This window comes from Vicugna pacos, chromosome 28 (genome assembly GCF_048564905.1).
Source record: "Vicugna pacos chromosome 28, VicPac4, whole genome shotgun sequence".
Classification (NCBI taxonomy): Eukaryota; Metazoa; Chordata; class Mammalia; order Artiodactyla; family Camelidae; genus Vicugna; species Vicugna pacos.
In genome coordinates this window covers 12,105,027-12,130,498 of record NC_133014.1, presented here as the reverse complement: position 1 = coordinate 12,130,498, position 25,472 = coordinate 12,105,027, and the positions used below count along the sequence as shown (strand labels likewise).

At 43.5% G+C, this 25,472-nt stretch overlaps 1 protein-coding gene across 5 annotated transcripts in view; it reads left to right on the top strand.

Annotated features, from left to right (window-relative positions):
* The first annotated feature begins 5,764 nt into the window (after window positions 1–5,764).
* The window catches only part of RMND5A (required for meiotic nuclear division 5 homolog A), a 48,014-nt gene continuing 28,306 nt past the window's right edge, over window positions 5,765–25,472 (top strand). For all 5 annotated transcript variants that reach the window (XM_072951514.1, XM_072951513.1, XM_072951511.1 and 2 more), the window contains exons 1-2: window positions 5,765–6,509; window positions 22,610–22,752. In XM_072951514.1, the coding sequence (XP_072807615.1) occupies window positions 6,368–6,509; window positions 22,610–22,752 (285 nt within the window). In that variant the 5' untranslated portion in view covers window positions 5,765–6,367. The remainder of the gene's footprint in view (window positions 6,510–22,609; window positions 22,753–25,472) is intronic.

The following is a 25,472-nucleotide window of genomic DNA, read 5'->3' as shown; positions in this document are numbered from 1 at the left end:
GATAAGGAAACTGAGGCTGGGAGGGGTTGAATGAATTATTTCAGGGTTACAGTGCTAGCACCCTTCCTGCTACATCTGGTAAACCACACAAAAGAGTGAGCAGGAAGCAAAGGATAGGAAGACACCCCAGATTCCAGAAAGAAAAGATTCAAACCAACAAAACGTGATGGAACAGGTCCAAAAGGTGTAAATACCCGCTTACAGGCTGGGTGTCATATCCAAGGGCAATGCCTGCATATCATCCTCACAGAGATCTTTAAGGGGGGAGGTGCCTAAACCAGTAGGCAACCAATCAGAAGTGCCCTGGGCTCTAGAGGTGGGAAGGGCTACAGTGGGAAGGGCTTTGCTGGTGAGAGAGGCATCTACCAACATGAGTGGTGCTGAGAGGTGGTGATGGGGATGCAGAAGGAAGGGCATTACTATCAACACTGCCCGTCCACTCCCAGCAGTGGGTCCCAACGGCAGGCGCGTATCATCCAGCCAGCTAGCCGGCATGTCAGTGGCAATACGCCCCAAACCACCCAGGAGAAGTAAAAGAAGTGAAAAACATTCAGATCATCATTTTTTGCTAGTAGTTAAGCTTTCACCCATTTGTTAAATTAATATTAATAGCAATTTCCAGAAATGACTCATGGAGTTTTTTTTTGGCTTGAAAACAATGAAAATTGATTTTTAAAGAAATGATGAAAAGGAGTATTATTTTTCATAATTCACTATTTCATAATAACACATTTTGTCAGTTTACCCTTACTTTTCTATTGGCCATCAGCTAGAGCGGTCAGTCTCTTTCAGAAGGTCTTTTTTTTTTTTTTTTTTTTTACAATTTTAATTATAAACATAGTCTTTCTTACCCGTATCTGAAAGTGTATTTTGCGTAAAAGTGTATCTTTACAGTAGTTTTTTTAAAAATAGATTCTCATATCTAAAAGGTGAAATTTTGACTTTTCCTATTTTTCCTCGGTCTAGTTTCAACCTTCTAAGAGTAAGTTAAAATGAAAAGAATACATACGAGATATACTGAATAAGGCTGAGTGCTAAGCTACAGTTATATATAACAGCTATTAAACATTTCAAAAAGATGTCACAAGCAGTTCTAAAATCTCTGTTGTTGTTAGAGAAATGTTTTTAAGTAGACAAGAGAAGCAGCTTACAAAATAGTTGTGTGTAGTGAGAGCCATTCTTTATAAAACTGCACATATAGGTCTGTGTGTATACACAGGAAAAACTGCAAATTCACCTCGACTGTTAAAACTGATATTTTTTTTTTCTAGGTCTTGGGGTTTCATGGGATGATTATTTCTGTTGATCTATTTGAATTCTCTAATTTTCTGACAATGAATAGATATTTTGGTCATAAGACAAAAGGGTCTTTGTTTTTTCCTTCTCTTTCTTTGGTTGTTTCCTTAAATGCTACAGAGGATGGGGTCAGGGGTGGGAAGGGATTTCAAAATGTAGAATAGACAAACAAGATTATACGTTATAGCACAGGGAAATACAGACAAGATCTTATGCCTAGCTCACAGAGAAAAAAATGTGACAATGAATATATATATATATGTTCATGTATAACTGAAAAATTGTGCTCTACACTGGAATTTGACACAACATTGTAAAATGATTACAACTCAATAAAAAATGTTTTAAAAAATGCTACAGAGGATGGAATTTGGAGTGGAGGGGAGGACCAGAGCAAAGTCCAGAATGATTGCAAATGAAAAGTTCTTCTGATTGAACAGAATATGGGGGCAGGAGTCCATCTGATACTGGAGTGGAGTTTTTGTTGGTTGGTGTTTGCATGTGAGTGAATTCTTTTTTGTTGTGTGGTAAAAATACAACCATAGAAAAATAATTTGCAGTTGTTCTGAAAATGGCATTTCCCTCTGTTGCTTCCAGAGACCCTCCTCTGAGAAACCAAGGTTTAGGCTTAAAGCAATTGTGCACTGGGTAGGAAGGGCCAACATAAAGTAAGGAGGGACCACAAAGATCTCGGCCCTTACAAGAACTATTTCTCTCTCCTCGGTTAAATTTGAGGCCTCTTCTCTGCTTGTTTTATTCTCTTTCCTTTAACAATACCTAAAGAACTTATTCTATGCTGATTAAATTATGGGAAAGGACAGAAAAGTCACCTCTGATGTAGGAGCTAACAATCTAGGTGAGCAAACAAGGTACATATTGGAAAAGTTAACTAAAAAACACGGAGGCAGAATGCACTTAAGCATTCAATGACTTACACAGAGAAGTCCTACAGCAGTTAAAGGAGTGGCTGGTAACTTTAGTATAAGGTCAAGGTCTAGATCAGTAACATTCCTTTACCCTTGACTCTGGCAATCTTGATTATGATATGTCTTGGTGTGGGTCTGTTTGGGTTCTTCCTGTTTGGGACCCTCTGAGCTTCCTGTACTTGGATATCTGATTCCTTCTTTAAGTTTGCGAAGTTTTCAGTCATGATTTCTTCCAATACCTTTTCAGTCCCCTTTGATCTTTCTCCCCCTAGATCAGTAACATTCAATTGAACTTCTTACAAAAATGAAAATGTTTGAACACAGTAGCTGCTAGCCATGTGCAGCTACTGACTAGCTGAAATGTGGTTAGTACAATTGAGAAAGTGAATTTCAAAGTTTTTAAATTCAAATTTTAATTTTAATAGCTACATATGGCTGGTCACTATCATTCTGAAAAGTGGTAGGCTGAGATCTAGAACGTAGCAATAGTTAAAGGTATCAATAGTAATAGGACTTGTCCTGTTACTTGAAGAAAGGAGAGGATCTGAGTAGTTGAGAATACAGAAAACCATTCTAGGATAAGAAAAAGCATGAGTAAGCTGTGTTCAGTTCACTTTGAAAGTGTGAAAGTGCCCGGTATTCGGATGGAGTATTGTGATGGGTTGCTACGCTGGGCAGACTGTGTAGCTGAGAATTAGGATTTGAAACTGTAGGTAATACAGAGTCTTGATTATTTCTGACCAGTGGATAATAACAGTTCTTACCATGTGCCGGGCATTGTATTGAGTGCCTTACATGGATTGTTTGATTCAATTATTATAACAACATTTTGAGAGAATGAAGATTCACTTGGTGGCACTGCAGATAAAGGCAGGTAAGAGAAGCAATTATAACCCTGGAAACATGTCAAAAGTACTAATGAACGTGAGGGATGTAGAAGCTAAAAAGCCTTATTTAGGACATTAGGAAATTAGACTCAATAGAACTTGATGTCTGACAACATGCAGAGGGTGAATGGAAAGGGGAGCAACACAATCTGTATCCCTAGAGATACTGATGAGGATAAACTCCCGGAAAGCACCAATAATTCTGGGGGGAAATGAAGGCAGTTGCCTTAGCAAAGGGATCTTGAAAAGGATGTAGTTGGCAATGGAAACAGGTCAATGGAGTTTAGAAATCTGATGAAGAAAAGGTTTTCAAGAATCCTACAGGTAAGCTAAAGATGAGGTTGGAGGAATGGCAGAGGAACATGGGAGAATTAAGGTAATGCTGACAAATACTGAGGAATCAAGAGGAGGAAAGTCGGTTTTGGAAAGGAGATATGAATTCTGCTTCTGACATGTTGAATGGAGGTAATACATCCTCTGGATGACGATGCCTTGCTAGTTGGGAGGGAATGTGAAACTAGCTTCTAAGACAGATCAGGGCTGGAGAGGGGCAATTGTAATGTGTCCTCCCAGGACAGCAGGTAAAGAGGACAGAAGGTTAAGGATAGAACCTGGGGCGAATGCCCATCCACATAGGTGGCTAAATCAGGAAGAATAGCCAGCAAGGAAGAAGGGGCGACTGAACCACAGCATGGCGATGTTCTGAAGGTCAAGGAAGAATTTTAAAGGTGACATTGAATCAAAATTTCCATATGCTGTAGTAAGGTCAAGGAAAAAAAGACCGAGAAAAGGGTGATTGAGTTTATCAAGGACATACCTGGAGAAACAGGAGGAACAAGTGTAGAAGAATTGTTTGGGCAGTTTGGCCACGAAAGGACTGAGAGGAAAGGGAAACAGCTTGAGAAGGGTTAACTGGTTCCTCCCATATCCCCAGGTCAGCTGGCAGCTGAGGAAGGGAGAAGGGACTCCTCTTCCTTTGGGTACTTGACAACAGTTCACAAAATGGATGGTACAGAGGCACATACTTTGACAAGAGTGGCAGAGGGTGCCGGAGCTGGATGTTTTTTTACCTTCTCAGCGAAGCAAGAATCAGGGCCATCTGCCAAGAAAGAGAGGAGAAAGGAAAACGGGTTAGGTGGGGAAGAGAAAGGAGATACGTAACAGCAACAGCAGGGGCTGCCCTTGAGAATCACCAAGAAATAAAGGATTGGGTGCTAGACCAACACGACTCCATGACTTTACCTGAGTTGCCATCTGGGATTTATTCCTGGGAACTGACAACAACAGTAACCACCACCATTTATCACGTGGTTATCATGTGCTTCTGGGTGCTTACATAAATTATCTCATTTAAGTTTCCTAACAATGCCGTGAAATATCATGAATTCTAATTATTTTAAAATTATAAAATGGGAAACGGAGGCTTTGAGAGACTTTACCTTAATTAAAAAAAAAAAAATCCGTACTATATTGCCAAGCAGTTTTCGGCACAGAAAAGACACGCAAGGGGGTTGACTTCGTCGAATTTTACTGAAGAGGTTTAGACATGTGCAGACAGAAAAGCAAACGAATAACTGAATCAGATCATTTCAGATTTTAATAAGTGGTGCTAAAATAATAAAACTGGTGATATAACGGGTATTATAATAAATATAATCTAGCAATGCAGAAGGGAGTGCGGGAAGGTACATACTTCCGTGCGGTCAGGAGAAGGCCCTCTGAGGGGCAACCAGCTGAGAATTTTAGGATGAGAAGCTGCAGTTTTCCAGGCCAAGGAAAGGGTAAGCGCAGAGGCCCTCAGGCCAGAACCAGCCTGGCTGCTCGGAGGAAGGCTAAAGTCCGTGCAGCTGTAGCTTAGTGAGCAAGTAGTCATAGGCCAAGGTTGGAGGCGCCATGGCAAGTCAGGGGAAGGATCTACGCAAAGTGGGGGGTAACCCCATCGGATTCAGTGGAATAAGGCTCAGAGGCCTGGCTGTCCGGCTCTCCGACGCGAGTTTCCACTCTGCGAAGCTGCCCCCACGTGACACGCAGCGAGGCAAACCGTCAGGAGAGGCTCCAGGCCCAGGGGCCAAAGGGCCGAGGCCCGCGGGGGTGGGGCTGGGCTGGGCAGTGAGGCGTGTGACCTCCCGGTGTCGCAAAAGTCGAGCAGGCAGCAACGCGGGCCTCGCGCGCCCAGCGAGCAGCCCCCTCTCCCGCCCCAGCACCACCCCCGCCTCTCATTCTCGTTAGCGACCCCCGCCCCGCCTGGCTGGGTTTTCCCTCCGGGGCGGCGGGTCCGTCTTCCAAAACTTCGGAATGGCCGTACCCCGAGGAGTGATGGGGAGATGAAATAACTCAGAGCGAAAGTGAAGTCCTATGGGAAATAGGCCTTTTTATCTCTGCCTCATTTTCTCTCCCGGCTTTCCAGAAACGACTAGCTTTCCGGGCGGCTCTCCAAGTCACCCCCTCCAACAGCGAGACTATTGGTTTGGCCCCTAGTCCCGGATTGGCTGAAGGTTTACGCCTCGGCCAGGGATTGGAGGGCGTTGGTTCCTTACGTATTCCCGGCGCCCATTGGTTCGTTTTCCCCATTTCTGGGCGGAGTGGTTAGGGACGGTTTCCACCCTCTTGTTTACGGCGCGCGCAGTTGTAGCGCTCTCGGCGCGCTGGGGCTGTCTCCAAAGTTCCTTATTTAGCTCCTCGGACCAATTGGGTCCTTGCTCCACCCTCGCCTTCTCCCGTGCACACCTTCCGCGTGGTACGGCCCACACCTTTAGAGCGGCGACGGGAGCTGACGCTGATCGCGTTCCTCTGCCCGCGCTCGCCAGGCTGCCCCCCCTTTCGAGGGAGCGCTTGGTACGGCCCGCGCCGCCTCCTTCCCTCGCTGGGGTGGCTGCCCCCCCCTTCGGGTCGGCGGCGCTTGGTGCCGCCCGGGAGAACCAGGTCATCGGTCGGCTCCCGTGAAAACAAAAACAATCGGCGGCGCCGCGGCCGGCAGCCGAACGCGGCGAGCGGGGAACGGAGAGTTGGGGCGCGGGGCCGCGGGGGGGCGAACACGCGAACGGGAGCGGCGGCGACGCGCCGGGAGCCGGGGCGCCATGGGGCAGGCGGGCGCGGGCTGCGCGGGGCTCCCCCGGCGCCGGGGCTAGCGCGTCCGCCGCCTCAGCCGCCCGCGCCGCCCGCCTGGGGGACGAGGAGCAGGACGCGGCCTCGGCCGGGCCCGGCCCGAACGGCTGCGGACACCCGGGCGCCGGGGAGCCGAGCGCCGCCGCCTCCGGGATGGATCAGTGCGTGACGGTGGAGCGCGAGCTGGAGAAGGTGCTGCACAAGTTCTCGGGCTACGGGCAGCTGTGCGAGCGCGGCCTGGAGGAGCTCATCGACTACACGGGCGGCCTCAAGCACGAGATCCTGCAGAGCCACGGTAGGGCGGCCCGGGTGGGCGCGCGGGGCCGGGCCCATCCGCCCGCGCCCCGCAGGCCCCGGCGGGCTGGGAGGGGTGCCCTCCGGGAGTCCCGGCTCCACTTCCCCCGCGGCGCGGAGACCCCCGGGCCCCTGTGACTTTTCCTCGCCCTCTCCCCGGGTTTGTCTCGAACCTGCCCCGGCCTCCTTAACTAAGAGTGAACGCAAACCCACCGGAAACCGAGAAACCCATTACCGGAGCCCGAGTTCCAGCCTGGGTTAATCGGGGGTGGGGGCCGGTCCATCGCACCTGCAAACTGCCGCCCTCCCGGGGCGGGCGCCCCCATCAATTGCCTTGGGCCTAAGGGCCTGAGTGATAAGAGGATCAGTGCAGGAAGCCCCCTTCTCCTCCCCAGCCCCAAACACTTAGCCCGGGGACTTAGCTGGTCTTCTTTCTTCTTTTTTCCTTTATTTGGCAAGTCGAGTGTTATTCTTAGCTGCGGGTTAACAAAACAGCCGCTCCTGCAACTCCATAATTTGACTCTGTGTGGAAGCAGCTTTTCTTCAATTCCGCAGCGGCACTGACATAACTCCTAGGAAACTAGCTGAATCAAATTGTTCAGCTCTCCTAGTGTAGCCTGTGATGAGACGAAAGCGACTCTCCAGAAACACACTGTGGCACAAGTTGTTAGTTAGTTACGTTTCCTGGTCAAGTTTTTACTCGTTTTCCTTTCAGAAAACATATTTTCCTATAGAAGGTGTTTCTCCTGTATTATTATTGCTCTTGGCCCTGGGGGCAGATACTTTGCCACAGTTAATTTGTGGAAGCTGGTTGGGAAGGGTTTTTGGTTTGGTCTTTTAAAATAACATTAAAGGACTGGCATCCTTAGATTAAAATGTCTACAATGGTGATTCCTTATGAGCAAGAAGTAAAAGACTTTATTTAATGGATTCATTGGAGAGGTTGGAGGGGGCCGTCTCAACCCGAAGGCTCATCGGAAATTTATGAAAAGGAAGGTTTGGTAGCTAGGGTGACAAGTAGGTACTGTGGCAGGTGAGATGGAGGACAGTGGTACTATCTGAGCTTCCCTCCTCCTCTCCTTCCTTCTTGGACACCTTCCTTTCCCAGGCTGCTTTGAGTTGAGACTTTGTGCTGGTCCATGGGGAGAGGGAGCCTTAGAACATCTCATCCTGGACATGATGGTCACTTTGGAACTCTAGGGAAGAAGCAAACCAGAGACTGTCATGGGGGAGGACTGGAATATGAATATGGAAAAATGAGCAGCCCTAGCTGGCTGCCAGTGAAGAGGCAGTAGAGGAAGAGTGGGCTGGGACTCCTGGGAAGGCGCTGGTGAACTTGGTTGGCTTTGGACAAATGAGAAGCTGAAGGGCTAATGAAGATGAAATCAAGAGCTTAATGTTACTTGTGGCTGGAGATGCATAGATGAAGTCTGGAAGGAAAGTAAGGTCTGAGCTGGTTTCCTGGTGTCATTTCTACAGAGGAGACTGAAGAAGATCACTTAGGCTGCAGGGAGGAAAGCCTGTAGGGTCTAGCCACAGCCTTGAACTCCCCCTGGTGGGGGTGGGGGCAGGAGGAGCCAGCAGAAACAGGAAGGATGGGCGTAGAAAAAGAGGTTGGTCAACTGGTATTTGGCTTTTGGGAAACAGTGACCTTCTTTACTTGCATAGAATTGTTAAAATAAACTAGATGACTGGGAGTTAAAAATAGGCAGATTGAGGTGCAAGGAGCTGCTTAAGTACAGGGCCTGAAGGTGTGCCTCCTCCCCTCTCAGCTGGAGAGGAAATCTTGGACTTGTTAAAGACTGAAAAGAGGGGAATGGGTGAAGGCTGTAGACGTGGAGAGGTGGAAGAGCATTTCCTTCTTAGGGACCTGGTCAGGGACTGAGCGGGTTGGATAGGCAGAGCTTGAGAGAGAGAAAGAGAAGATGGAAAGTCAGATCCCTTTCTTCCGTGGGAGGGAGGCCATGTTCATTGAAGGGGGATGTGATTGTGAGCCATGTTTTAAGGGATTGGGGGCCCATCCCAGATGGATTTAAAATACTTTCGAGAAATTGCCAAATCAGGAATTTGTTTTCAACCTCTTTGCTTGGTATCAGGGAACTTTCCGAGGAACTTATGGTCTGAGGGCTGTTTGCCATCATGTGGTGAATTGGCATGCATTCTCTTTTCAGCCTATTTTTTTTACCTTCTTGTCTACCTAATTGCAGTCATATATTGGTATCTTTTTGATTTTCTTTAATTCTTTAATAATAGGATTAAGTGACAAAAGACAACTATAAAACTTTGAAGAAAAATACCGTAAGTGCCAGCTCTAGTTTCCAAAATAAAATCACCTTCTGGTGTTCTTCTGTATGAAGACAGACGACATGTTTGGTTTCTGGGTTATGGTATTTTTCAAAGCAGATCATTTATAAAGTTCTCTGCAGGCAATGAGGGTATTACATTGACTCTTAAATACACTCTTCTCAAAGTTATATCTACTGACATCTGAATTTGGGACTCCATATTGAAGTTTAAAGGGAAGTTTTCAGGGCTCTGAAGCACCTCACTGGACAAGTGACCTGGTGGGCTCCTGTGACTTGGAGGAGGGACTCCAGTTGGGATGCTCTTTCAGGGCTTTGGATTTCGTTCTCTGGGTGTATTTGTGGTGCTATTGTTGTAAGAATGTGATATGAATAAAGTAGGATCTCGGGGAATCTACAGATCCCCCAACATGGCACCGTACTGATGGTGAATGAATGACTGGTGCAGAAGTGTCCTTTAGTGAGGGTCAGGGGAGCAGTTCAGTTTGGAAGGTTGAATTACGTTTTCTTATGTTTCAATTTATTTTCTCTAAAGTTGTGAGCAGATAGCTCTACGAAATGAGGATGGTTAGGACGGTTTGAGGTGGAAACTGTACGTCAGTGGAGTGAGTTAGCCCACTCTCACCACCCTTGCTCCAGATTGCGACCACCCAGAGGGGGCTTGCCTGGAAATGAGCCCCCAGATCTCTCTCATCTGCTCTCATCTTGCCTCCATATGGCCTAAAATTCTTTCATATAAACTTTCTCTAATTAACCATTTCTTTTAAAATAATGACTCCCTTAATTCAGACACTCTTTGGGAGGATGAGGGTGATGTGGGATGATCACTCACACCCAATGAATTAGTTTTTGCTCTGCTGTTTAATCCAGCAAGTCCAGCCTTTGAAAAGGGAGTGTCAGGTCTGTGGCAGAGGAATAATTTCATAGTGTAAGGCTCTGAGAGATAAGTACAGGCTTTGACTGGGTGCCATAGCCAGTCTGGGGGGTTTTGGTGCTTCAGGGACAACAGTGATAACAGAAGTTCCAAGAGGCAGTAAAGAATTAGGAGAATACTAAAAAGGCGTTCTGCTGAAGTCCGGTCTCCTTCTCTTCCTGGACACTGACTGACTGTAGAGGCTTTTCTTCATGGCCTTGGAACTGCCGTGGAGACCTTAGGGTGGTAGCTTGGAGGATGGGGCTGATCCAGAGCCGTCGGAGTGAGGATTCCACGGTCGAACGGTTTAGATGTAACTGATCATGGTAAATGGCCGGTTGTCAGAAGTTCATGGATTGTACTGAGCTCTGATTCTTATCCGTAATTATTTTGTTGAAACTTTAGGTTCTCTTTATTTCCCCAGCTCTGAGGGAAGAGCAGGGCACTGTTACGTTATAAATAAAATATTACTTCATATACAGCTGAAGTCACCATTCACATGGATGGTATGGGAGCCACACTATGGACAGCCCCTGATTAACAGATAAATAGTTTGATACATTTTGGTGATTTGACTTGTGATTGTTTATTAGCCCTTTTTGGGCAAGGATATTTATATTTTGTTTCTCAGTAGCACGTGGTGGAAGGGAGATCATAGAACTATATATCATGTATTGCTGATATTATAAATTCACATTTGGTAATAGAAAATTAGGCTGAAAGAACCGGGTAACATTTTTATGACAGGTATATAGTGTACTTGGGGAAATTACAATCTTCATAAGAGTAAAGGGTATACAGTATTTTACAGAATTATTATTTTTAGGCTATTATTAAAGGGAGTTTTAATACAGTTTCTGAAAATGATTCTCGCGGAATTTTCTGAATTTAAAATTGTATTGATTTTGACTAGACAATACATTTAAATGGTGTAAATTCAAATGATAGAAAGGATACCCAGTAAAAACTCTCCCTCTCAGTCTTTCTTATTCCTGAACCACCAAGTTACCCACCTCACAGCCAAAGATGCTAGTTTCCAGCAAGAAAGAAGAGAATTCAGGGAAGTGATAATTTATCACTGTTTTTTTTTTCTCTGAAGCATTGAACATGTAATCCTCCTTGTTGTGATTTAGGCTTAGTATCATCTCAGTTTGCAGGATAGTAAAGACAGCTTCATTTGTGGGCATGATCCATACATACCATCTAAAACTTGTGTGTGTGTGTGTTCGTTCTGACTCCTAGTAGTAAAACTCATTTAAACATGATCCTCTACCTTGAGCTTCCTTTTTTGTTGTCGTTAAATTTGGGGGTGACAAATGAGAAGTAGACAATTAAACATGAAAGAGAAAACAAATTAGATGGTCATGTTTTTAACTAATTTCTGTGATACTGTCATCAGTAGACAAAAGCCAGGGTCCAGGTTTGCATGTTTGATACAACTTTACATTCTAGAATTTGGGTTGTAAATACTAAATGCATATTGAAAAGTATGTTTATTTATGTATGTAAATTCTCTGTGCTTTTCAGAGCCTACCAGTGCTGAATGCGTTGTGTTGAATGAATGTAAAAGGATCAGGGTTTGGTGAACTAGTGGCTTGTTTACTTATTCAGCCTTGTTCTTTGATGTTCGGGGAGTAGGCTACATAGCCTGGTCTCCCATTTGTTAACCATACTTTTGCTAATTATACTATCCAGACACTCTTGAGAGAAGAATGATTTTAAAGTTTTGAATTGAATAAAATTTGATATCTACATTTAACATCTCATCTGGAAAGTAGCAGACAAGTAGGTCAGAAAAGTTTGAGTGGATTAACATCAGCCATTGCTCAAGTGCTGTAGAATAGACCAGTCAGCAGGCTGCTTGGGCTATTTTATAGGTGATGAGAATAATGACAGGTTAGTGTTGGTGTTTCCAGTTGGGTTTAGAAGCAGGTTTAACTTTGCCAGCCAATTCTTCCCAGGCTCATTTAGGAGATAATTCTTTGTTATTTGGCACCTTATTCATTCAGACTAGTATATCACGCAGGACCCTTTTGGTTGCAGGTGGCAGAATAGTTTTAATTAAAATGGAATTTGTTGACTCATAACTAAATAGGCCGAGGTTAGGCCAGCTGGTTCCGGGGACGCAGGGTGTCATGAGGACTGGTTTTGTTCTCTTCCTCTCTCAGCTGTGCTTTCCGTGGTTGGCTTCATTCTCAGCAGAGCTTTTTCCACATGGAGGTAAAGACGGCCAGCGGACTCATGTCATCCTTACAATGCTTGTGACCCCAGAGACTGGAACATGCCTGTTTTCTGTGTTTCCAGCAAAATTACCGGGGAGTATCTTAATTGTCTTGGTTTGAGTCGTAAGCCTCTCCCTGAATCAGTAACTGGGGCCGGGGCATGGAGTCCATTGAGCCACCTTGGGCTGTGCTTACCCAGGGTCAGGGCCACTGTTGCTCAGATAGAGGAGGGAGTTCTAGAAATGAAGGCTTGTAACTGACAAAAGTGCTAGGTGTCTATTGTAGTTGAGCAGCTGCAAGTTACATCAGTAGCAATGTTCTTTGAGATGTTTTCTTGACGAGCCCAACCTTTATTTCCCAGCTTTTGCCGTAGCTCCTAAATGCAATGTTCATATAATTGAAATACTGAGTTGTTAGTACGACTTAGTCTGTAGGCGGGAAAATGCAACTCGGCTCATGTTGCCTTTGGGAACTTGCTTGAAATCGCTTTAATGCTTGGCGTAATAAAATCATTTTCCTAAGTTTTTTTCTCTCTTAAGTAGTTTCTAACTCTGGATAATAATATCAGTAAGGGAGAAGCTTGCCGACACTTCTGTGATACTATCATGCTAGAGTTAATAGAGAAGTTTCCATTGTTTTCATGTCTTAGTCTCTTAGTAGTTAGAACAGTAAAAATGCTGTTTTATGCAAACTGCTGTTCACTTGGGATATTAAAAAATTTGGGCCCTGCTTCTTCATCTGTAAAATCTTTGAAATTGACCCCAAATGCAGTTGAGGGGAAGAATGGTGGGGGGCCCTGGCCCTGAGCTGTGTGCTGAGCCCCATGGTAACCATGGAACTCGCAGAAGTTGCCAGATACCAGGGAGGTGATGCTCTCCACTGGACATTTCTTTGAATCTTAAGAGTCTACAGAAGAGTGGCAGAAACTTCTGGCCTTCCTCTTACATGACTTGCTAGTCTAACGCCTCAGAGAACAGACTGGAATCTGGCAGAACTTGAACTTTTACGAATATGCTTTCACCCTATTTGGGTTTCACGATTATATGGCTGAGCTCAGAATGGTTCTTTGGGAACCTTGTCCGGGGAGTCCTCAAGGCTCATGTTGCCTTGCCGTGTCTTTCTCCACTTATCACGTGTGTTACCTTTGACGAGTTTTCTGTATCTGGAATCCATGTAGGTTTAAAGCTTATTTGCTCTATGGAGGCATTTGGGAGGAGATAAGAAGAGGCTTCTTTGAAAAGAAACACTGTATGCGTGGCCTCAGGACTCCAGGAGCGGGGGGGGGGGGGGGGGGGCGCTCGTTGAGGAGATTAAGAAGATGAGTCTGCACTGGTGGAGAACAGAGTTTTGTCCAGTAGCTCAGGAGATCTGGATTTGAGTCCTTGTTCTGTGGCGTAACTGGTTCCACAATCTTGCTTAGCCTCTCTCCTCTTCAGTAAACTGATAACTTACACCATGGAGTTACGGGAATTAAACAGGTAATATGAACTGGCTTTGAAATCTGTAAAACAAGACATACTTGTTCTCTTTAAGGTCTGTACCTTTAAGCAGTGTTAAGCAGTGTTTCAACTGAGACACTATGACTATTCAGATATCTTTATTACTGGTATATATTTACCACCATTCTGTGCCCAGTGGGCTGCTTAACACCTTAAGGAATATTCAAAAAGTATGAGAGACAGAGTCTTCAAGGAGCTTTATTTGGACAATGAGGCCAGACTTTTGCATTTGAGAGGGGAAGAAGCCATGGCACAGTACACAGTATGATGTGGAACAGGGCTTCTGCTTGGTATAAATGCTAGCCATTCAGAGGAATGGGGAGGGAAGGCGCCTTTAGAAAGAGCTACCCGGACGCGGGGCATTTCAGTGGACCCTTAGAGCGCTCGGTCAGTAGTTCCTAATCACTGCTGATGCGTGGACCTGGGCTGGAGCTTGTGGGAGTCACAGAGGACGAGCAGTCGTTCTTGTGCTCTGAGGATTTTCTGTCTGGTTAGGGAGGCGAGCCTGGTTTGTTTTTAACAATGCAAGGTTACGTGTATAGGCTGTTTGGATGGTACCGACAGGAAGGGTGGCATTTGAGACAGGGAGAGACCCTTCCAGGCTGTGGGAGGTTTCAGTAATGTGGAGAGTGGGAAGATAGGATGGGGCGCCAGGAGAGGAGTTGGCGAGAACAAAGGTGCAGAGGAGCGAGGGTACAAGAGCCGTCCTGGGAACAGTGAAGCACCCAAGTGGGGAGAAGCGGGATCAGAGAATTAAAATCGGAATCAGGTTTCACAGAGTCATGGCTCTCAGGGAAGGTGGCAGACTGGGGAGACACTGAATGATTGGGGGGAGCATTGCACAGACAAGGGACAGGGACGTGATCTGAGACCAGTTAGCATTTAGGTTATTGGAGTCGGGAGTGAGGTTTGACTAGAGGCAGGAAGACGAGTCACGGTTCAGTGTCAGCCTAGATCTGATGAAACTGGGGGCCTGTTTTGGGGTCTTCGTGGTAGAGGTATAAAGAGACCCATGCCTGGGGTCTCCCTAGGGAAGGATTCCCAGGGCTTGGTGTAGACTGGGAGAGAAAGGCTGGAAAAATCAAAGGTTAACGTAAGGTTTTGAGCATGAGTAACCGGTTGACAATTATAGAGCCAGGAAAAAATAGGAAGTTTAGGAGAGGGGAAGGTAGAAAATCGAGTTTAATTTTTAAATATGAAACCCACATTGGAATGCTAAAAGAAACTCTATCTGATTCATCCATTCATTTCAGAGATAAATAAAGAGATGGCAAGAGATTGATTCTCTGTATTTCGAATTTGAAGGCCGTGAACAGACTCTCTAAAGTTCCACTGTCAGCAGGCATTTAAAAATTTGTGCCCGCATCCGCCTCCTCTTCGCTCGCCAGGTCTTAGCTCATAGCTCACAGTCTCCTTTAGAGCTTCCCCTTTCTTCCCTGGGCGAGTCGTTTTGGTCTGGCGCTCAGTTCCAGGAGCACTGTTAGTCTGCACTGTGTCACTAAGGTCCTAAAGGTAGACTTTGTGCTTTTGTTTTCTCTCGTGCTCAGTTTTTAGGCTGTGTTAGGCTGTGATTTAGGGCAGTGTGGATCAGAACATCTTATCTGTCAACTGACCCTGTTCAGAAAGGTCAGGCGTTGATCAGCAAATACTATCCTTTACTGTGTACATATGTACAAATTCCAGGTTTTCTGTTTTTGTATCTTGTAAGCACATTCATGTTCACCTAGTCAATGACTTCTTCAGAATCAATTTTAGACTCTTATCCTTCTCCTTTTATTCCCATCCTAAATTTCTTAATCTGTCTAGAACACTTAATCTGTACCCTGAACACGGCTGACACAAGGCATTCAGCACTCCATAAATGTTAATTGAATCTTTTTTCTTTCAGTTTTATTAGGTAGAATTATTAGTTTGACTGCACATATGCAATATATTACATGTAAATACATATTATACACAGTATACTGCACATATTTTTAAAATTTACATATATGTATTGTTCATTGTTTCTGAGAATGTTTAGAGCTTTAGCTTAAATCTTAATGTCGTAATTTTTCCCTCCCTTTTGACCTTAGTTTTTGGGGTTTTTCCCCTGTTTTGTCTTTGGTTTCATTTTGTTTATATTACAGTATTAAGATTTTTTAAAAATAAGAGTGGGATAGTATAGAATTTTTTCCTTCTATAACCTTCTTTTGACTTTTTTCTATATTAATTATTTTTAAAGAAACTAATCTAGAATTCTGGAGTATAGCTCTGTGAGGTCTGAGTTTTCATTTAGGTACATTTGGAATTATGTGTACTAAATGAATTTCTTTCTGTTTATCTATAGTAAAACTTGGGTGCCTTTCTGCCTTCCACTTGGTTCCCAATTTAAGATCTCTGTCCATTTTGTGAAAGTGGAGTTAACTTAATAACTCAGAACTGCTCAAATGTAATATTTATAAACTTAGCTCAAGACGCAATCCTGTGAGCTCTTATTTAAGTCTTTATCTACATGTTTAAGGGTTTTTTTTGGGGGGGGTTATTTGAAAAAGAGAAGGAACTTGTAACTGGGGATCTCTTTCGTGAATGTGTTCTATTTGAAACCTTGTGTATGTGTATTGACTGATGCACTTTTTTGGTGTTTGGAAAATTTAGGCTGTGATGCTGTTGCATAGCACACCTAAACCATCCTGTGAGAGCAGGCGATCAGCGAGGATGTGGGTTCACAGCGTTGGTGGCGCCAGAGTCTCCAGTGCTGGGCTTGAAATTGAGAATATGTAATACACAATCTATTATTTTTCTATTCACTCAGTAGATAGTTATTGAACACCTAATATGTGCCAGCTGCCATGCTAAACGCTGGAGGTGAAGGAATCATATTTCCTATCTTCAAGTAACTTCATGAGGGGATAGACAGATATTTACAATGTAGTGTAAAACCCCGATGGAGAAGTACAGGAAGCTATGCAAATAAATGTTTTTCTCGTTTACTGTTTCTATGAAACTAATGGACGTAAACCCTGAAATGGCTGGGCAGTGAAGCTGAGGGCAGATTTTGAAGTCTTAGCTGGGCTCTGTGGAAACAGTTTAGGAGTTAAGTCCAGCAGGTCAGATTTAGTTTGGCAGATGACTGACTTTGGAGAGACCATGACTTTTCCAGTTTCTGAGAATATCATGCTTAAAATTTGTTTAGAAAAGGTTCAGTTCTATTAGAATACCATTCCATTGCACTGAAAGAAAAACTGTCTTTAACATTGACCAACCATGTGTGTAAGTTCTTTGCTTGGATTTACAATCTCTTATTGACATGCTAATTATTTTACCTGTTGAATGATATCATACTAAAAGTGACCTTAAATTAAAAAAAAAAGTACTTTTGTGGTACAGCCACTTTGGAAGACAGTGTGGCAGGTTCTCACAAAATGAAGCATTAGTCTTACCATAAGATGCAGCAATCAGCGCTCCTTGATACTTACCTGAAGAGTCGAAACTTACTTCCACACAAAGACCTGCACTTGGTTGGGTATGGCGGCTTTACTCATAACCGCCAAAACTTGGAAACAACCAAGATGTCCTTCAGTAGGTGAATGGATAAATAAAGTGTGGTTATATCCAGACAATGGATTAAAATGAAATGAGCTCTCAAGCTGTCCATGTGTGGGGGCAAGGTATATATGGGAACTCTTAGTACCTCCCTGTCAGTTTTCTTGTAAACATAAAACTGCTCTGAAAAAAAAGTCTTTGAGGAAAAAACCACTTGTGACTATAAGTGATGAGCTCTGCCTCAGAATGACTTCTTTCCTGCTTGTATATTTGAGTACTTGGTCCCGGGAGGTTGATTGCGTTGCAAGACACAGTTGGCACGAGACTTCATCCTGCATGAAAAGTGACCCTGGGTTCCAGCGCTCACCTTCAGATCTGGTTTAGTTACGGGAAGGGTGGCTGTCACCGTAATTGCCCAGCTGTACTTCTAGGAACCAAATCCGACGAGATTTCTTTCATGGAATGGTTCTCCTAGAAGCAGGGTTTTTTATTTTTTTAAATTAAAAAAAATTTTTTTTTTAGACAGACAAATCGAAAGAACATTAGGCCTCTCCCTTTAAGACTGAGAAGTTTGGTCTCAATCGGTTTGGTTGTTATAGTGGTTTTCAAACCTGTTTTTACGTTTGGCTGCTTTCCACTGAGTCCATTTGAAAATGCATTAGTGGAATCTTTCTCTCTCAAAAGGGCTTTCCCAGGATTCCCGTTCAGATTCTTCCATTATGCTTTTCTTGTGCTTCCAAATACTTTGTAGAAATTATTTTTCCTTGGGGCATACTGAGAACTCTCTCAAAGGTAATTAATTGACCCTATGTTACTAATATCATAAACTTAGCAGACTAAGTTGCTACCATTCGAAAATATCAATGGATTGGATTTTGAGGTTAGGGCATAGAAGTTGAGTTCTTAAATTCCATATGACCTCCCTCCTCCGGTTTGGGCTCTGCTTTTTTGTTCCTTAACCTTTTGTTTCTTAGTTGTCTACTGACTGTAGAAACAAACGTGTCTGGATGGGTAGGTTAGTTTTTTTTTTTTTTAAATTGAGTTCATATACCACACAACCACATACCACATACCCTTTTAAAGTGTGTAATTCACTAACTTTCAGTATATTTAGAATTGTGCAGCCATAACCATTATCTAACTCCAGAACATTTTCATCACTCCCAGAAGAAACCTCGTATCATTAACAGTCCCTCTCCATTCCACCCTTCCCCCCAGCCCCTGGCAACCACGAGTCTACTTGCCTGTTCTGGGCATTTCATATATGTAAAATCACACAATATGTGGTTTTTTTTTGTGTGTGTCTGGCTTATTTCACTTAACATGATGTTTTCAGGGTTCATCCATGTTGTAGTATGTATCAATGCTTCATTCCTTTTTATTTTTAAACTAGGGGAGGTAATTAGGTTTATTTTCATTTTTAGAGGAGATACTGGGGATTGAACCCAGGACCTTATGCATGCTAAGCATGTGCTCTACCACTGAGCTATACCCTCCCCCCCATTCCTTTTTGTAGCTGAATAATACCCTTTTGTCTGGATTTGCCACATTTCGTTTATCCTTTCATCATTTTGACATTCAGATTGTTTCCATTCTTTGGCTGTTAAATGCTGCCATGGACACGTACAAGTTTGTGTATGGCCGTATGTGTTCATTTCTCTTGGGTATAGACCTAGGTGTAGATTCTTGGATCACATGGTAACTTTAACTTTCTGAGGAATGTTATCTACAGCTGTTGCACCATTTTACATTCCATCAGCAATGTATGAGGGTCTAAATTCTCCACATCCTTGCCAACACTTACTGTTGTCATCCATCTTTTTCATTATAGCTATCCCAGTGGGTGGTAAGTAGGTTCTCACTTTGCTTTTGATTTGCATTCCCTTGTTGATGAATGATGTTGAGCATCTTTTGCTGTGCTTACTGGTTATTTGTGTATCTTTGGCTTCTTTGAAAAAAATGTCTATTCTGACCCTTTGCCCATTTTTTTCGTTGGTTACTTGTGCTCTTGGTGTTATATCTAAGAAACCATTGCCCATTCCAAGGTCAAGAATACACCTACTTTCTTCTAAGAATTTGATAGTTTCAACTCTTACATTTAGGTCTTCATTTCGAGTTAATTTTTGTCTGTAGTATGTATGATTCTTTGCATATGGATAGCTAGTTATCCTGGCACCATTTGTTGAATATGACTTTCTTTTTAACTGTTTTTTTCCCCCTTGTTTTATTTACCATCAGTCCAAACACTTATAAGTGCCTGCAGACGTGCAAGGCATATGAGAAGACTGTGAGGTATAGAGTTTACAAGAAGAATTTGTCTCCCCTTTGTGTCTTACATCTGCTTGAGACTGATGATGGCACAGATACGTGAAATTGTTAAATAGTGAATGATTCCATGCCAGAAGAATGGTGGAGAGAACAGAATTCATTAGGAATTGAGAAGACTGAATAAGTCTATGGGCAGAGAAGTTCATAGAGAAGATGAAGCCATCAAGGTTAGATGAGCTTTAGATACAGAAAGACCAGAAATGACCAGAGCAGAGCTACTGAAGCAATTAGATTCTTTTGGCCCAAGGTGTATATGGAACATCTTTTAGACAGATTTTGGAATTTTCCTGGATTACCAAGTCTTCTTTTAGTCTCAGTTATGTTATTAGAAGCTGGAAGCACCTGATATATACTTTGAGCAATTGTGTTTAGAAATAAGGGCAAGTTTCTCTTTGGGCCATCCCACACGGGGTTGGGTGCCCTATGGGCACTGTCTTGTTTACTTATCTTTTTGCTTCTCAGTGGTTGTCTTTGAACCAGACTTCTTATGTTCCCTCTTCACGGTGCCTACAAACTTCTAGATTTCTTTTCTTGAAACTCTAGAGAAACTATTTTCTCATCATGGTCACTGATAACTGCCATATTGTGAATCAGTGGTCAGTTTTCAGTCCACACCTTACTTGGCATGGCACGTTTAACACAGTCACCCCCTCCTTCTTGACACATTTTCTTCACTTGGCTTCCCCAACACCGTACTTCCTTGCTTCTCCTCCATCACAGTCAGTGTTTCAGTAGTCTCTGTTAGTCTCCATTTCCAGTTCCACTTCATCTTGGTCTCATAAACTTGGAGTTGCCAGGACTCCCTCCTTTTACCACTTCCTTGTGTCTGCACTGACTCTTGGTGACTTCACTTAGTATTGTTCACACGCCGGTAGCTCACGGATTTGTGTATCCAGCCCTGACTTTACTCTTGAACTCCAGGTGTATGTATCCAGCTGGCTGCTGCCTATTCACTGTTGACTATTCAACATCTCAGCTTTAACCAGCCCCACACTGAACTCTTAATCTCTCCCTCCCCTTCATACCTGCTCAGCCTTTAATCTTTTTCATCTTAACTGAAGACAACTTTCTGGTTGGCGCAGGTTGAAAACCTTGGAGTCATCTGTGAGTCCTTTTCTTCCCTTATATCCAGTCAGGAAATCCTGTTGTCTTTACCCTCAGAATATATCCAGAATCCAACCACTTCTCACTCCCTCCACATCTGACACCCTGGGCTGAACTGCTGTCCTTACCTGAATTGCCGCCACAGCCTCCTAACTCGTCTCCTTGATTTGCGTCTGTTCTTGTACTCCTGTTGTCAGCCAGAATGACACTATTAACATGTTATGTCTGATAATGTACCTGTTCTACTCAGAACCTTACAATGGACATTCCTGTCACTCAAAGTAAAAGGCAAAGTCTTTGCATTCCCCAAAAGGCCCTGCAAGATCAGGACCCTCATTATCTCCTGGACTTCCTCTCCTCCTGTTTTCCTTTGCCAGAAATCTACTCTAGCCACGCTGACCTCTTTGTTATTCCTTGAATAGTCTACGTATATTTCTGCAGTAGGGCTTTGTCCCCTCAGCCTGGCATTCTTTTCCCTGTAGGGGAGGAAAAATAATTCTCCTACCCTTGCAAGTTCTTGGCTGAGACCCCTGTAATGAAAGATTGATTAACCAGAGAAAAACAAACAGTTTAACAGGTATACCTCTTGTGTACGTGGGGGATTTCCAGGGGGAAATGAGTAACTCAAAGAAGTGGCTTAGAACTCAGGCTTAAATATCTTCAGCTAAAGACCAAAGAAAGGTGGGTGTGGGAAGGCTAGTAATGGGGAGGTTGCCAGGAAAAGCTAAGTAAACAAGAGTAACATTTGTTATAGAGATCTAAGTCTGCGTTTTCTGCTTTGATAAAAATTTCTTGTGATTTGGAGTCATCCTTCTCTTCCTGGTACGGAGAGGCAGACACTCTTACAAATGGAGATTTATTTTATAAATTTAAATTTCCTTTACAAGAGAGTAACTTCTGCTCAGTTTTCAGAACTTCTCCTGTGTCTGCTGTTTCTCAAAATAATCAGCTCAAAATAATCCTTACACCAAAGAAGCTATTTTGGAGTGGCATATTCTGCCACTCTTCACCCCCAAAGTAGCCACGTGACTAATTCCCTCACTTCTTTCCAGTCTTTGTCCACATGTCACTTTCTCAGTGAGGCCTGTAATGTCCACCTGTTCAAGATGGCAGTTGCTCAGCCCACACGCACGCCCCGTTTGTTTTGCTCTGCAGTCCCCCTCAGCCGGGGGCATGTATCTTTTGTCATGCTGCGTAATTGACTTACTTTGCATGTTGTTTATCTCGCGCACTGGAAGGTAAGTTGTAGGGCAGGGATTTTTGCCTGGACGCTGCTATGCCTGTCACCTAATTCAGCGCTCAATAAATCGTTGTTGCACGAATGAACGTCCTAGGGCTGCTGTGCATTTGGGCTTATTCTTGTTCAGATTCTTAGGCCTCGTCCCAGAGACACCGTATTACTCAGGTGTTATGGGGGACAGGTCACAGAGGCACCGTCTGTCTAGCAGGTACCAAAATCCCAGACTCCTGGAAGAAAAGCGTTTCACCAATAAGCCGCGTTACACAGACAGGTTGGGCACAGTGGGCCGTTCTTAACCGGTTAGAGGGATGGGAACTCTCCTGCAATCTGAACTCCCAGAGGCCAGCCAGGGCCAACCTCGCGAGCAGGCCCGAGACTTAATCCTTAGAAAGGCCGCTCACAAGATTGGCCCTTGGCTGGCTTCTGGGAACGTGGATTTCTGGAGAGTTCCCACTATCCTGATGGTAACGGTGGCTCGCTGTTGCTTACAGGTGGGGTATGATAACTTCCCTTTTAGGTTCACTGTCTTCATCATGGTATCCAAAGAAGTTTGTTTTTTCTTTTTTATGTAGAAGAGAAACCATTTAGACTTATCTCTCTTTAGGAAATTTAGTAATGATTGAGAATGAATTAAAAAGTTTAAGTGGATGCAGTAAGTGAGTTTATTCACTTAGACATATTTTCTGGAAAATGCCTCAGCCGTATTATTCAGTCTATTCAGATTTTAGTAATTACAAAAGCGATTTATTTCATAGTAAAAATTTTGAATTTAATTCAAACAGTAAAAAAATATCTTTCCTACTATTCACTTGAAAGATAATATCTGTGTGACCATGTGTTTCAAAGCAGACACGTTTTCTTCATTTTCCCTCCATCTTTCATGTTCCATCAGGCCAGTTTGAAACTTGCCATCTTGGGGTTTGCTTTTGTGAATAACCAGTCTTCTTCCTTTCTTTTTCTTTTATAGGCCAGGATGCCGAGTTGTCAGGGACACTTTCACTTGTTTTGACACAGTGCTGCAAAAGAATAAAGGATACTGTCCAGAAGTTGGCCTCAGACCACAAAGACATCCACAGCAGTGTTTCTCGGGTTGGAAAAGCCATCGATAAGGTACGTTGTTGGATGGGGTGTTCGGGACGCGTTAGCGTCGTCATCCTTCGTCTCCTGTCACCGCTCCAATGACATTAGCTTTCTCGGGCTGTTTTACTCTGGTCCTTTCATCCTTGCTTTCAGTAGCTGTTGCAGATCTGATTTTACTATGTCATTCGTAAAGTTTTCTGTTGCTATTATTTAAAAAAGCAAAAATAAAAGCTAACGAAAAAGCCTTCTTTTTTTATAGCCTTGTTTTTTTCACCCATTTGCATGTATGACTACCGCTTCTCGTGTCATGATGAGTAAATTTCCAAAGAAATTTTAACTTACTGGAAGGGAGTTTGTTTATAGAAGTAACTTTTCCTGCTTCCTGAGTAATCCCCTGGCTGTGACTCTGCCTCTGTTACGGGATGAGTAGGATAAGACCCTCGCATCCATCCCCCTTCATCGTCCGAACTTGTCTTCCTGTGGGCGCGCTCGCCCCGTCTCCAGTATTGCTTTCTGCGTGAGCAGGTGGGTTGCTCGCCAGCAAGACCAGTCACTGGTGGGGGGTGAATCTTGTGACATCTCTTCAATCTTTGACTTAGTGGTTTCCTTATAAGGAGTTACCATTTTTAGCACTGGGCCAGTTTTGCCCTTGGAGTTCATAGTCTTAGCGGGGCCTAAGAGAAGTGGCTGCAGGTCACTGTGTGATACCTCTGACTGTCTCAGTCATAGGGGAGTTTGTCCTTTTTGTTACGGACATTTTTGTTCACACATTGTAAACTTCCGGGAGGGTAAGGAGAACTTTTGGGGAGAATTCTTTGTAGCAAAACCAGTCTTACGAGCTGTTTCATCTGTATGCATGAAAACATTAACTATAATATACATAGAAAGTCATGGAAGCCAGAGAGTGGCTCTAACTCATGGGTAAATTTCTTTAGGGTGAAGTAACTCCTGGTGGTGTTTAGGAAGCTTCAGATTTTGGTGGCTGATAGTGACCATCCCATTTAGTGATGGCTTGACCACCAGGCTGCCTGCAGTTAGGACAGAGCCTGGGGACAGAGGGACCAGAAGATGCCATGCCAATGAGAACAGCTGAAGCTTTCACAGCAGCCAATCAGAGAAAGTATCTGAGAAAAGATCCCTGCTCTGGGAGCAGGTAAGGGGGGCCTCAGGAGTCGTACCTCAGTGGTGTGGGCTGCTGGTCCCCAGGGTCTGGAGCGTTTGGGCAGATAATTCAAGGGCTTTGCATTGTCATCAGAACCCTCTTCACTCCCTGGCTACTGGTGACTTGCTAAACACGTCTTCCTTCTGGTCTAGCAAGTCTTTACAAATATTTATAAGGGTTGTCAGGTATTTTGGCTAATCTTTGAGACAAAACATTTAAATATATTTGGTGCTAGAAATGAAAGTATCTTTTTGAGAATGGCTAACAAGGGGACACATAATGAGTCCTCTATATTCTGGCTTTTTTGGTGGGGATGTGTTTGAGGTGAATGTTGCTAATTAAATACTTCACTCATTTCTTTTGAGGACATTTTTTCATGAACTTGAAAGTTATAAGAGCTTTATAAAATAATTTTTTTTTTGGTAGTTGTATGTTCCTGTGAAAGTAGTTTAGGTTGCAGGTGACCTGGATTCTAGATTTTTCTGATCCATCATATGAAACCACACTATTAAGTTGATACCTGGACAAGTATTTGTGGAATTACAGTCCTGGGGCACAGCAGAAAGCTTGGATCTCTTAGTCCAGTTCTCATTGTCTTTCAGTGCATTCTCTCTGATTTTTGGGTGTTTTGAGGGGCATGGGGGCGTCTGTTTAGCCTCAGCTGTAGAGGAAGCTGTTACTGGACGAGAGCTGCCGAGACAAGGTGCGTGAGCTTTTCGCGCACATAAGGAACTCTGTGTGGGCTGTTGTTGTTTCAGACTCCGTTGACTTGAAGTCTTCCTGCTCTTCCAGTTTGCACCTGGTAAATTTGTGCAAGCTTCCGGGGCTGCCTATTGTGAAGGCTGGGTGGACTCATACGGATTGGTGATCCGGATGAAGCTGAAGCCATTGTGGCCCAAGCCTTTAAGCACCACAGCAAACAGCCTTGAGTAATAAGCTGGAATGCTGTCCCGCAGCCTGTGAGCACAGTGTTGTGGACGCATGTTCCCACCCTGCCGAGAGCAGGACCGGGAAGAGGCTGGTGACTCCTTTACGAGCAGGCTGGTTTGGAGTGAGGAACTTGAGCAGATTTTTGAAGTGCTTAAATGCCTTTTTTTTCCTTTAATGTTTTAATGCTTCTTTTAAAGTTCTTTTAGTCATCACTTCGCTGAAAACATAACCAGAAAAGAAGTTTCTGTTGTTAGCCAAGACATTTTCTGGCTTTTAATTATTGCCAACATAAAAAGTTATTGAAGATTTCTGCTGTAACGTGTTGACTGTTTTCAGATACCCATAATATTATCACAATTTAAAATAAATAATATCAACCATTGGATTCTGTGGCAAAAATTTTTGTTAGTGAAAACAAATCATGTGTTGGGTAATTTTTTATTTCCTTATCTATTTTAAGAAAATCTAGAATTCTCTTCTGTTTAGGGTATTTTATTTAGTGTTTTTCTTAGTCTTTTGACTTTTTTCAATTTCTAAGTAAGAAAAGTCAATAAAAACAATTACTGCTTTAAACTTCTGTGTGTGTATGTTATAGCGCTAAGATTTTAAAGTGTCTAAAATTTGTTGTGAGGTAGTTGAAAGCGAAACACATAGTACA